Raw genomic sequence first — 13110 nt, 5'->3', positions numbered from 1 at the left:
TCTCGACATCACAAAACGTAAATAAACAGATGCGCTGCACGCGACTGTTCATCGCGTTGAACTAAATAAGGCTGACCGTACACGTGCGACTTGCAAGAAACACGCGTGTCTATGCGGCGGGATTGCTCCAGTTCATTGAGCAGCGTGTAACCGATGCTGGGGGTCTACTCTCGTCCGAAACAATTACCGTTAAATAAGTAAATGAAATCGACCAAATGAAAAGAAAATGTCAAGTGTGAGGCTTCATGAGTTTCATGCCTCTTTCAATTTTGTTGAGTATTACTTATTTGACAGTAAATATTTGACAGTTACTTAGTTTTGGACGGACGTCAGACGGAGAACGAGAACAAAGGGCCAGCTCACACCTTGGCTGCAAGTCCCTACAAAATATATTACAATAAATATTAGACGACATTACATACGTTGCTCTGATCCCAAAGTAATAACTAAAGCACTTGTATTATGGAAATTGGAAATAACAGCGGTACCAAAAACACCCAGACCCGAGATAATATACAAAAATTAGTGTTTCTACATTGACGCAAACGAGGATCGATTCCGGGAACTCAGAGATGGCGTAACTCTGTAAACCTGTGTCCAAGCCACTCGACCACCGGAGGTCGTTACAAATGTATGAAAAAGTTTCTGCGGCTTATCACTCAACTGGTGGCTGTTGTGAGTGGCCATTCCTACAAATGATTACAAACAATACCTGTTCCATTTTACACTAAGAAAAAATTACCCAACCCGCATTAGACACTCGTTAGCGGAGACCTGTGCCCAGCAGTGGAGCATGTAATGGGTTGATGGTGTAATTTGTTGTTTGTTAAAGGAAATGTACCTTTTGATAATAAGAATTTTACAGTACATTTTCCATTCATATTATTCGTTTTTAATTAAGCTTTTTCCATAGTTTGTTAGCCGGTTAAAATCCGCCCGCCCAGCGTGCTAATATTGACTTCTTATTACCCGGTCCAGTTATCGTCCGCATCCGATCCGGATAATGGTGTCCGGCGACCGGAGATAGCTACGATCGCCGTATTGTATGCGCTTTATTGACGCTGTCTGCGAGGAGCTTTAATTAAGGCAAATTATACACGTACAGTCTTCGTTTACATACGGAATTGGAAATCGCTGTGTTATGTGTGTTTGTCGACGAAAATGGTATTGATATTTAATTGCCTACGTGTACCGATTCCAGGACTTTCAAAATTTGAACTCGTTTGACCTTTTATCATTATCAAGTTCAAATACTAAAAGTTTAAAGTCCCTACAATGGTAATAACTTTTGATATGAATGTTTGTGATAACACGTGCCTTCTAACATAATCCACAATTTATTCATAAATATTCTTGGAACGGGAGCAAATTAACCGACCCGTCGCTACGTTCTACTTTTTTTATGATAATAAGTGACGAGATGAGCTAGTCGTGTACCTGGTGGTAAGCGACAAGCCTGTCCATAGCAGTTGCAACGCCACTTAGAGCTCTTAATTGTAAAGATCTGAGGAGCACCCTTACCCTTCAAAACGGGAACGCAATAATGCTCTCATTACTGCTTGGTGGCAGCAATAGGTAAGGCAGTACATCCCTAGACGAACCCTTTCACAAAGAGCTCTACTACTAAACTAAACTCATAACTTCAATAAAGATGTAAACGCAATTCAACTACAACATAATAGAGTAATACTAGCGCTAGTGTGTAAAATTGTATATATCTACTCGGAGGGCACTAATACAGAAATACGAATAAAAAAAACTCAGCAATGACTAAATAATGAAACTCAGAATGAATGAATAGTTAGTCCTTAGCAAAATTATATTAACTCGGGAGTAAAAGTAAAAAGCAAAATGTTTATTAGATATCTCTGTTGTACCATTTTAACCAGTTAAAAAATCGTTAAATATAATTGTTAAATAAATGAAATGAAATGAAAATGAAAAATGTGAAATTTCCGGAATGAATAAGAAAAAATACTATAAATGGTCACAAATGATTGTTTCTCAAAATATTCTCCGTTACCGTTTTGCACTATTTCATACGAATGAACCAACTTTGAAAACATTTATGCCATTCCTGCGTGACAATCTCTGAAACATATTTTTCATACTCTTCGACAGTCCCTTCAGGTGATGGAACTCGTTGACCGCGTAACTGGTCCTTAATTTTTGAAAATAAATAAAAGTCACAAGGTGCCAGGTCGGGATTGTACGCGGGATAGCTCATAAGGTCAACGTTGTTCACCTTCAAAAATTCATTTGTCTGACTGGTTGTGTGAGAACTGGCATTATCGTGGTGCAAGATAATACGGCGTTTATGGTTATTTTTACGGAGTTTGTCAATAACTTCCGGCAAACAAATGGTCGTGTACCAATCACTATTCACGGTACAACGATTCTCCAAAGCAACAGTACCCACGCGCCACGTGTCCAGTTTTATTTAAAAAAAAGGGTAATCATCCGCTTAGAGGCACTTTGCACGCGCGCCACTTTGGTTGGTTTCGGCTCATCTTTAAAGACCCTTACGCTCGATTGCTGCTTTATTTTGGGATCGTAACTATAAATCCATGTTTCGTCACCTGTTACTATGTCCCACACCAAATTTGACGCCCCTTCGTTGAATCTGCATAGAGATCTCATGGTATGTCACATCCCTATCTGTATTGATCATATGGCGAACAGCACCGATGTTTTTGTTGTTCACAGCAGTGGACGGGCGACCATCACGAAATTCATCACTGAGATTCACACGACCGCGTTTGAATTTTGCAAACCAGCTATGAATAGTCGTCTTGCATGGTGCTTCATCGCCAAAAGCAGTTTGAAGCCGAGTGAAGCTCCGCTGAGCTGTTAAGTTACACTTAAAGTCGTAGAAAATCATACTACGAAAATTTTCACGAGTTAAATCCATAGATATAATGGTTAAATCCATGGTGATGTAGACAACCAATTTCTAAAATGATGCCACTATGTAAAAACAAGTAACAGTCAGATGAACCAAACTGTATTCTACAGCCAAAGAGTTCCATTTTCAAATGTTGTAATTACTTTTTAAATATTGTTTATGTAAGTGACCAGTTCCGGAAACTTATAGTACGCCCTACGTATTTTGATTTTTGTTCATATTCATTAAGTAGTACCAAGTTGGTAGTAGATGGAACTGTGAAAGGAAATATGGAAGGCATTTGTCCAGCAATGGGACATAATGATTACTATATAAAAAAGTGCCTCCTGCCTACCCAGCTTGTGATTCTCTGATCAAATTAGTACATTGTCTTATAAACTTAGTCGATATAGCTCCGGCAGCTCCGCATAATTTCTCATGTCTGATCGACGTTTGAACAATAACCGTTCGCTGCCATATTTGATGTCGGCCATTTTGATTTTGATTCAACCGCCAAACAATAGCGTCCAGACAATGATTGTAAGTGGATATTCCGGCGCATATTGTAATTTGAGCTATAGGGTTCGTTTTATGTAAATACCAAATTATGAGTTGTAACTGCACTGAAAATATATTATACACACAACTCTAATATTTCCATGTGTTTATTTTATAGGTACCTAACTAAATACGTACCTATTTGTCGAATTTCGTGGTCGAGTGGCTTGCACACCGATTTTCATGGTGTCGCAATCTCTGAGGTCCCGGGTTCGATACCTGGCTGATTAGTTTAGAAAACGAACTTTTCTATATTATCTCAGGGCTGGATGTTTGTGGTACCATCGTTGTCTCCGATTTACATAACACGAGGGCTTTAGATACTTACTTTGGGAGCAACATATTATGTGATGTTATTTATGTAATACCTGCCTAGTGGCTTACTGCTTACTTTTTTTATATACAGGACGTCTCACGACTATGGGACATATAGAGAAAGTACTTGAAATATTGTAGATAGGATGTCTTGCTCCATGGAGTCATTATTTTAGTTTTAACAGTAAGAAATGCTGCATTCAAAGATTTTTAAAAGGTTCTTGCCTCACGTGGGAATAGAACCGATCAAATGAAAAAACAACACTCGAAAGGGTAAAATTTAGAAACAGTAGAGCTCCTTGTGAAAGAGTTCGTCCAATGAAGTTCTGCCATCTGACCGATTTCAGCCGCCAAGCAGTAATGTGAGCATTAGCTGCGTTTCGGTTTTGAAGAGTAAGGGTGCTCGTGAAATTACAGACACTTCGGACTTGTCAACTTATGTCTCAGGGTAAAGGGCGCAGGGGCAGTGCCCCTTATATCTTTACGTTTTAAAGCGGCACGCCTGTCCATAAAAGTTGCAGTGCCTTTCAGAGCTTCAAATCACAAAAATCTGAGGGGCACTGCCACTGCGTCTGTTCCGTTGACAAGTCGCATGAGTCTGTAAATTCACTAGCAGCCTCACCCTTCAAAATCGAAACGCAGTAATGAAACAAATTACTCCTTGGCATCAGAAATAGAAAGCGCTGTCCTTGACGCACACTTTGGCACAATAAAATACAATTACTATTTGTACATTTTACGAACAATAGCACTTTCAAAATGATCATTTCAAATCCCTACAACGAGTTCAAAAGCTCACATCTAGCTTTCCGAACAGAATGGCCCACAAATGCATGTTTACTTTCAACACATAAAGTGCATTTATTTGTCATACCTTAGTGCGCCGGCCGGCGCGCGGCGCTTTAACGCGTTATCGCTAGGACAATATTTGTACTCACGCACGTTTGTATCGACGGACACGAACTTGTGTTTAAGAAATAGAAAAGCACGGAAAGCTTTCGGAGGAAATAGTTCTCTAGCACCATGTACATAAAGTTCAACTAATTGTGCCTAATTGGACATGAAAACGAGAAACTTGAACCAGTAAAATTTGGTTGTCATACTACGTAGGTTTGTACAAACTACGGTTACCTACATACGGAACCTACTTATTACTGTCAAATGTTATTGTATTAATGTAATTTTATTATTCTAAGTTCTTTAATTCCTAATTCTTCCGGAATAAACTATATCTACCGGAAAATATTATAACTTCTTGCGTTAAATTTACGTTAACCGACTTCAAAAAAAAGGAGGTTCTCATTTGACGGTACTTTTTTATGTATGCTACGCGATAACTCCGATTTTTCCGAAAATTTGTGAATTAATTATGATGATTCATTTTTTGCTGGAAAGAGGCTACCTCAGTAGTATCCCCTTTTAATTTTAAGAAAATATCCTTTTCCTCCTATCTATCCTATTCCACCTCTGAGGGTGGCAAACCAGGAGACAAATCCGGTTTCGCGCACTTTCCGGTAACGGATTTCAGTAAAACTAGACAGATGTAATTCCACGTAGTTTTGAGGTCGGGTTTTTAGTACTCAGTACTGATTAATTATTATTATTATAGCACACAGTGTATTCGAAATATTATATAGATTCGTATAAGGTTGTACAATAAAAACCCTGGCGTCCTCAAGTAGGTACACGATCAAATTGGAATACTTGCAGTTATCTTCAATCGTAGTTTGTTTGCAATTTTCATGTGTGATCGACCACGTAGAGCTGCCATGGCCGGGTCCGACTGAAACTCAGGGTTGAATTCATTGCAAACTGATTTCAACATTTTCCTAAGCTCGTGTCCGTCACACACATGATTTAATTCTTTTTATTTTGATATTTTTTATAATTGTTACAGTTAATTATTTCTGTAAATTGTAAAAAAAAAATTTTTTCTAATTTCTGTACGTATTTTTTTTTTGTTATGTGTGTGAAAATTGTTTAATTGCTAAATGGTTTATATTTTCCTCAGTGATCGGAAGTTTGGGTGCAAATGGTGCAATTATAAATGATGTTGAGATGTTATAAATGACGTTTATTTCGCTTGAGGCGTCGACTTAAGGCGGCACTAGCAGTGCACGGCGCACCCTAAGCCCTTGCGGCCTTGTTCGCCACACACCTTGCACCAGAGGTAAAGCGGCACTGAGATTGTAGATGAGATTGTCATAGATCAAACGAAAATGAAGATTTGGTAGGCAAATGAAAATGAAGTACAATTTAATGCAAATTTTATTATTAAGACAAGGCAACAAACAATTCACAGGACTCATATTACGATCACAGCTACTTACCCATGAAAACACATTAATATTAACAATTAATTACAATTCTAGGTCTACCGTAATCTCATGACACAAAATTCATGTAAAGTAAGTAAGATGATATTAATCTCAGATATAATGCTACGAGTGAATAGTTTTGACAGTTTCAATTTTATTCTATACAGGTGACCGGTTGAACGAGATAAATATTTAAAGAGGCGCATGTTTAGCAATACATCAGCTGATACCCATACCGAATACGTAAAAAAGCACTATCTTATTTTTAAATATTTTTCTCTAAGGAAAATACTGCTTCTAACATTTTGTAGTACTCTGCGAAAGACGAACATGCAGCGAGTGCCCGCTACCCTTACCGGCCTCTACGGACGCTTTAAATGAAGCGAAAATTGAATTTTAATAGTACTCTTTAAGTAGTAGAAGACTTGACACGCGGAGGTCAATTTCCTACCGCTCAGCCGTTCTGTTTCATAGAGTAGCCCAAATAAAGAGTGCGGTGGTATTTGTAAAATATCACAATTTTTTTTTCTTATGTTTAGATGCGATTCCTTTTACACATTCGGATTAGATATCAACTACTCGTTTGCCACTTTAAATATTTATCTCGTTCAACCTGTTAACTTGTTTACCCAAATTCCCTCATTTACAATATAAAAAAAATATTTCTTGTCCCTTTTTACTGTTCAAGCGCAACATCGGGTAACTAATATAATTTCTAGCCTTACAGATTGTCATATAAAATTATTTTCTAGTAGGTAGGTGTTTCTGTTTTTTTGTGCCTACTCAGAAGTTCACAATAATGGAGTTACGAGATTTACGAACTCAGCTAACGTTATTTAAACAGGTTGCAAAAAACGTATGGTAATTAATTATCTATTATCCAATTAAGCTCTAAAATAATTAATAGGAATAATATTGCATTATTAAAAAAAGTTCATGTTTCCTGTTAACATAGTTATTCCAATTATTTTTTTTCATGATCTCGGGTTCAAGTACTTCAGTCGAAACATTAGAGAAAATAAACGGAAAGTAACATATAACATAATAGTAATAGTAATAGAATGGTAGTTCCATTTCCTAATTTGTCATCAGATTAGGGTACACCTTTATACGTACCTACCAATTTGTACCTCACATTATTTTGGAAATGCCACCACATGGAGGGAGGGTTTGGTTTCAGAGCGAAATTACATACAAAACAGCATTTTCAGCAAGTGGGGTCCACCCCTAAGGAAAACACACACAATTTCAAATTTAAAATGGAACTCTTTAGTCTAGATTTCACCACTGCATATTCAGTACTATTTACACTGCTTTAGTGGCTATGGCTATATTCCTACAAGAAAACTATTTACAATCATCTGTAACAAAAATACCAACAAATATTCAATTGAATACTGACTTATTCTTAGAGTCACATCACACACGCAACATTTGAGTTACAACGAAGAATATCATATCATTACCAAGTCGTGGTTATTTTTCATGTGTAGTTATTGGTCAGAGTAACCTATTGATGTTTTTTCTTTATTATATGTATTTACTTCACTTTGACTTGGTTTTTCTTCTGTTTTTTTTTTCGTTCTCACATGTTTGGCGTACCGTTTGTTAGTTTATTTTTTGGATTAACATGTTATTTATGTCCAAAAAATGTCATTGTGGCAATAAAGAACTATTGTAATTGTATTTAGTTGTTTGATAGGCCTTGCGGATATTAGCTATAATGTAAAAATATTATTATTAATTATTATCAGGCTGCTTTATTGCCGGGGTTCGAAACTTTATTGCCGGGGTTCGAAACTTTATTGCCGGGGTTCAAAATAATAATTATCATTGATAATTATAACGATAATTATCTTGATATATATACCTTGACATGTAAAAAATTGTTGGAACAACAAAATACTACAGTTAGCAATGTCGACCAACAAACGGCCCAATGTAGTGCCATGTATTTGTATCAGGTACATCTTCAAACATATCAATTAGCTGTATGGACTCAGTCTCCTTTGCCTTTGCCTAGAAGGATAAACTAACAAAAAAAACGTATCAAATGTCAAGCTCAAAAGAAATCACGAACTAAATCCTTGGTTTTTCTATTCACTGACACTGGCGATGATCGCCATAATTTTCGTATTATTCTTTGAAAACTGACACTGGCACAAGGCTAGTCGCCATCATAGAGGAAATGATAATTACTAAATCGTTTTCCCAAAGATTTTTCTTCGTATTTATTTAGTTTTCTCACTGGTTGTCAATTTTAGTCAAAAATTAAACAGACAAAACTATGAAAGAACATGGATAATTATCAGATAAAATTATCATGATAATGATCAAAAAAGATCGTGATAACCGAACCCTGGTTATTGTAGCGAAATCGAGTCCGCAATAATCATACCATGTAGTAAAAATTATCATTTCAAAATACAAATAATAGATTAATGCGAATAAAAGTTTATATTCAACAACCAGAGTAAGGGAGTAGTCACTGCGAGCCTTTTTCTTAACTATACATTGTCAATTTTACGTGAAAGTCGTGACGTGCTGTGTGTTTTTGCAAAAAAAATCCCACATCACGTAACAATAAAAACACTTTTTAAATAACAGGTACATGTAGCGTCTCCATTAACGTAACTATAACAATCATTGTAATAATTTTATACAAATGAGCCATTATCCCAATCATTTAAGTTGAATTTTGTAATGTTTTGCTGAAATGATGGTGGTCCTTTCAGATCACTTGAGCAGATGCTAATCAAAACACACTTGAAAAGAAAAAGGCCCTATACTACTACTCAAGTTCTATCACTTCGTCCGGTATCTCGCTTTGTCAGCTGGCGTGATATAGGCCCGCTAAAGCGTCCTGCAAGGCGCGCAAACATGGCAGCGTGGAAGAATAGCCGCCGGCTTTCTCTGTTTCAGTTTCTTGCCTGTAATATGAAAGGTGTATGTAAGCGGATCTCGCATGGTCCGCACTCATCTAGTCTAGGTTTAGAGTTGTAGTTGGTGGTCATATCTAAAGATCAAACGCTCATCGATATGACGTAGAGGGTTACCCAGGCGGAGAACATGCCAGCCCAATAAAATATTTTTGTGGGTCTAGACCCACAGTAATCGCAGTTACAAAGCAAGAAGGGTAAGCATAGAATTGAATTTAAATCTCAGATATATGTTTGCACATATTGTTCATCATTGTGTAATTGTACACATTGATTGGGTTTAATTCTATAATTATTCTATGCCTATGCATAGCAATTTTTTTTTTCTATAGCATTATTATCGGTTTGGGCGACCAATAAACATAGGCCTGCCGCATAGTCGGAGTTCCGTTTCGCAATTCTGTTTGCAGATTCCGTATATACATCACACACATACGTTTCTTTCCGTTCGGAACAACGAGACTCAGTTGAGAGACGCGAGGCATTGAGTCCACGTGTTCACAGCGAAAATACGTACGGAATTTGCGCCTGTGCGTTGCGACCCTACAAAATGTATGGAAGACTTGCATTCGGAACGGCTTTTTCCGTGCTGAATGCACAAACGACCATACGGAATTTCGAATCTTACAATATTTCGAACGCAATAGTATGTGTGTTATAAGTCCGTGGTTTGTAGTTTTGCCGCCTGAGAAATTCCCTTACGGAATTCCGATTCGGATTCCGACTGTATGTGGCCAGCCTTATTCAGGAAGTAGGTCATACAAACGACAACTTCCTGGGTGTGTCTTTCAAAACTCAATTTTATTCTTTGCATTTATATACTCTTATGTATAAACACATTTGTACATATAAAAATACAGAGGAAGGATTATGTGAAAGTAACTTTTGAAATATGTATGTATCAGTAATCTTGTACAACAATTACACCTATGAAGTGCAATAAAGCAGAGATAGTCGACATACCTTATGATATAATACAATTTTATTAAACTCACCTAACATGTTGCAAGTATCCATTGTTAACAATATCATCAAGTGTAGGCGCTTCAGGGCCACATCTATCAGGTATAATTGGTGGCTCATACTTGTATAGCGGACCTTCTTCGACAATCGGTAATACTTGCTGGTTGTTTGTACGGCCAAATTTCACACCTGTTGAAAACTGTGTTGCCTGAAAAGAAAATTATGGACATTCACTTACACTATCTTGAAGATGTATTTAAAAATAGCAGCAATTTTATTCACATGAGAAAAGTACTTTTTATAAATAAATTATTTATCAAAGTAATGTAACATCACATCAAAAACATAATTTAAGATGTTCAATAGTCACCAGTTACAGAACTAATTAACAGGGTAAAAAGCCTTTTATCTATTACAATATGATTACATCTACAAACCTTAGGGATATTGGGAATTATCTCTTCTTGCTTATTATTAGCAATTGTTTGAGCAAAACTGTTCAGTATATCCTTAGCATCTCCATCAGTAAACATAAGCTCATCAATGAATGCTTCTTTTTCGCGAATCTTTTGCTTTTTAGCTTCCTGCTCAAGACGGGCTATTTCTGATCTCCGTAAATCTTCCATTTGTTTCTCGATTTCTAGGATTTCTTCTAGCTCTAATTCTTCCCGACCTGTGAAGTTTTCGTTTTATTTTTTATTTAATTACAGAGAATTTAAAGTACATTAGCGAAATATTAACATTGAAAATTGTGTATAAACTAATATTCAATCTGACAGAAGTGTAAAGGGCCCAAAACGTTGGTTTTTTTGAAAAACAAATATACGCGATTTCAGACTTGAAAAAACGTTTCATTTGCCAATATGCAGTAATCACAAATACCTAATAAAATGTCCCCAGGCAAAAGTGATACTTACAACACAAATAATCTAAATGGTCAAGAGTTCTGTTGTTGGCCTTAAGATAGTTATGCAATATTATAATCATCTTATATATAACCAAAAATAGAGACGAAATAAGGTCCATCCATCCTTGGCAACTCAACAGGCAAATGAGCTTTATATCACTTTTAAATATCAACTCTCATTTGCACTGAAATCACTAATTCGAAAGCCGAAATAGTACAGCGCCAACAACTGACCTACGTGTACTTCTCTTATATACCAATAACATTCTGTATTTATTGTAATAAAGATGTCATCTCTAATTAAGGGGGGCTGTTCCATTCAGTGGTGTGGGAAAACAGCAAAACATCGAATTACAAAACAAACAGAATCAAATTGCATCAGTAATGAAATATTAAATATCGACTCATCTGTAGAACAAAGATCTATGTACAAGACTACGTGTTCTCAGAACCATAGTACATTTCGTTCGTTCTTCTTCGCTGTGGATCTTGTTACATTTTATATTTCCAAAACGAAATAAGATAAATTCTCCATACAACTTTACATAGGCCTTAGTTTGAATAACGAAATTATTTTCGTAACGTACTTATTCTCTTATCGATATATAATCACATGGACTCTGTTTCGTCGGATGAGTCGATATGTTAAATATTCGAATTCGGGCTGGTCAATCGGAGTGCAGTTGCACCATAATGATTCAGCAGAATTCGAACAAATTAAATAACATTTAATTTTTTGTCTGGTTATATCATTGATGATTATAATAATAAGCGTGATTGTTACAGTTATTATACTAAACATAACTAAACAAATCTTCCTTTCCTTAACACAGTGGTATTTGGTTGTCTGAGTATCATATCATCAATGCAATAATAAAAAGCCCAAAGCCCGCTGAGTAAAATTAATTAGTCTTATATATCTGTTTGGATTTTACTTCTGCATCAATATGTCCAGCTTTTGTAATGCTAAAAGCACTTTAGGGCATCAATAATCTCATAATTTACCACTTTTTGATAGTGCTTAGTTACTTTGAGACTTAAAAATGAGCTCCTGTTAAGATCCTTTATGGTGCTTTAGACTTTATCTTCTCACTGACATTACAGAGTGTCCACACACACGTAGAAAAACAGCTAAAGTAACTTTTTTTAATAAAATAAAATGCAGAATTATCATGTTGCCCCTATTAAATTAGTGTATGTCAGGGAATAAGTTTATTTAAATTATTAAATTATTATTTGTTATCATTAAACTGTTTTTAAATTATTTTTTAAAAATTAAAATTATTTTTTTATTGTAAGCCATAAGTGCACCTTTGACCTCCATCTCACCTCATGGAAAGTGAGTTGAAGGTAGATGATGGAGCACACAGAAAGAGCGGACACACTCGCCTTGAAAATTCCCGAATTTAAAAATATTCTATGCCTTAACATTTATTCTCCTTAACAGCTTGAGAACCTCTTGATCTTACCTATTTTGACCTTATTTTTCAGTATCAACTCCTTATTATCCTTTTTATATTGTTCAATCCTCTTATTTGTACCTACAATATCTATATTATTAGTCAAATTGTATATTATCGTTTCTATTTCTTCCAAATAGTCGTTATACTCTCTTAAAGTTGCAAAGTCTTCTTCTTTCTTATTGTAATCTTTAAGAACGCGTTTACGAATGTCGATTTCTTTTTCTACCATGGCATCTTCAAAAAGTTGAACCCTGAAGTTGTTTCTTCGTAATGGTACGTTACAATCGGGGCAGGAGCCAGAACCTGGAAACCGAAAAATTGCATTTAAAAAAAGTTAATTTTTTATGGAAAAAATGGTAACGGATGTGTGAAAATATTTTTAATGTTTTGTAAAAGGTAATAAAGAATTTCAAAAAGCTAGATTCAAAGTATTTACCTTTCAGAAACAGCAAATCAACGCAACTTTCGCACAAAGCGTGACCACATACATTTACCATCAATTTCAATGAGGGATTCCTGTATTTCGTGGTTTTACACCGGGGACAAGCCTGATCATCCATGGTTGCAGTTGTTTTAGAATTACAGTCTTTTATCAATTTCTTCTCGTAAAAAAAACCATTCGCGGTTAACCAGAAATATCTTCAATACATCTGCTTTCCGGTGACAGTGAGTGTCACAGATAACAATAACAAAAAAAGTCAAATAAATTTGACATTTTTTTTCTTAATTTATTGAGCAATTGACGTTTCGTTGCGTGCGAATT

General features: G+C 35.9%; 1 protein-coding gene across 1 annotated transcript; it reads right to left on the bottom strand.

The window, feature by feature from the left end:
• Window positions 1–7868: 7868 nt before the first annotated feature.
• On the bottom strand, window positions 7869–12907 carry LOC113227438 (CDK-activating kinase assembly factor MAT1). The gene is made up of 5 exons (XM_026460361.1): window positions 12784–12907; window positions 12354–12650; window positions 10415–10650; window positions 10010–10185; window positions 7869–9005 (listed from the first exon to the last, which is right to left on the bottom strand). The coding sequence occupies exons 1-5, from the start codon at window positions 12905–12907 to the stop codon at window positions 8906–8908; spliced, it is 933 nt and encodes a 310-aa protein (XP_026316146.1). The 3' UTR covers window positions 7869–8905.
• Window positions 12908–13110: the final 203 nt, after the last annotated feature.

The sequence above is a fragment of the Hyposmocoma kahamanoa genome, unplaced genomic scaffold (assembly GCF_003589595.1).
Source record: "Hyposmocoma kahamanoa isolate Upper Pololo Valley unplaced genomic scaffold, ASM358959v1 210, whole genome shotgun sequence".
Classification (NCBI taxonomy): Eukaryota; Metazoa; Arthropoda; class Insecta; order Lepidoptera; family Cosmopterigidae; genus Hyposmocoma; species Hyposmocoma kahamanoa.
Note: the sequence above shows the minus strand (reverse complement) of the source record. Positions and strands in the feature narration are given on the sequence as shown.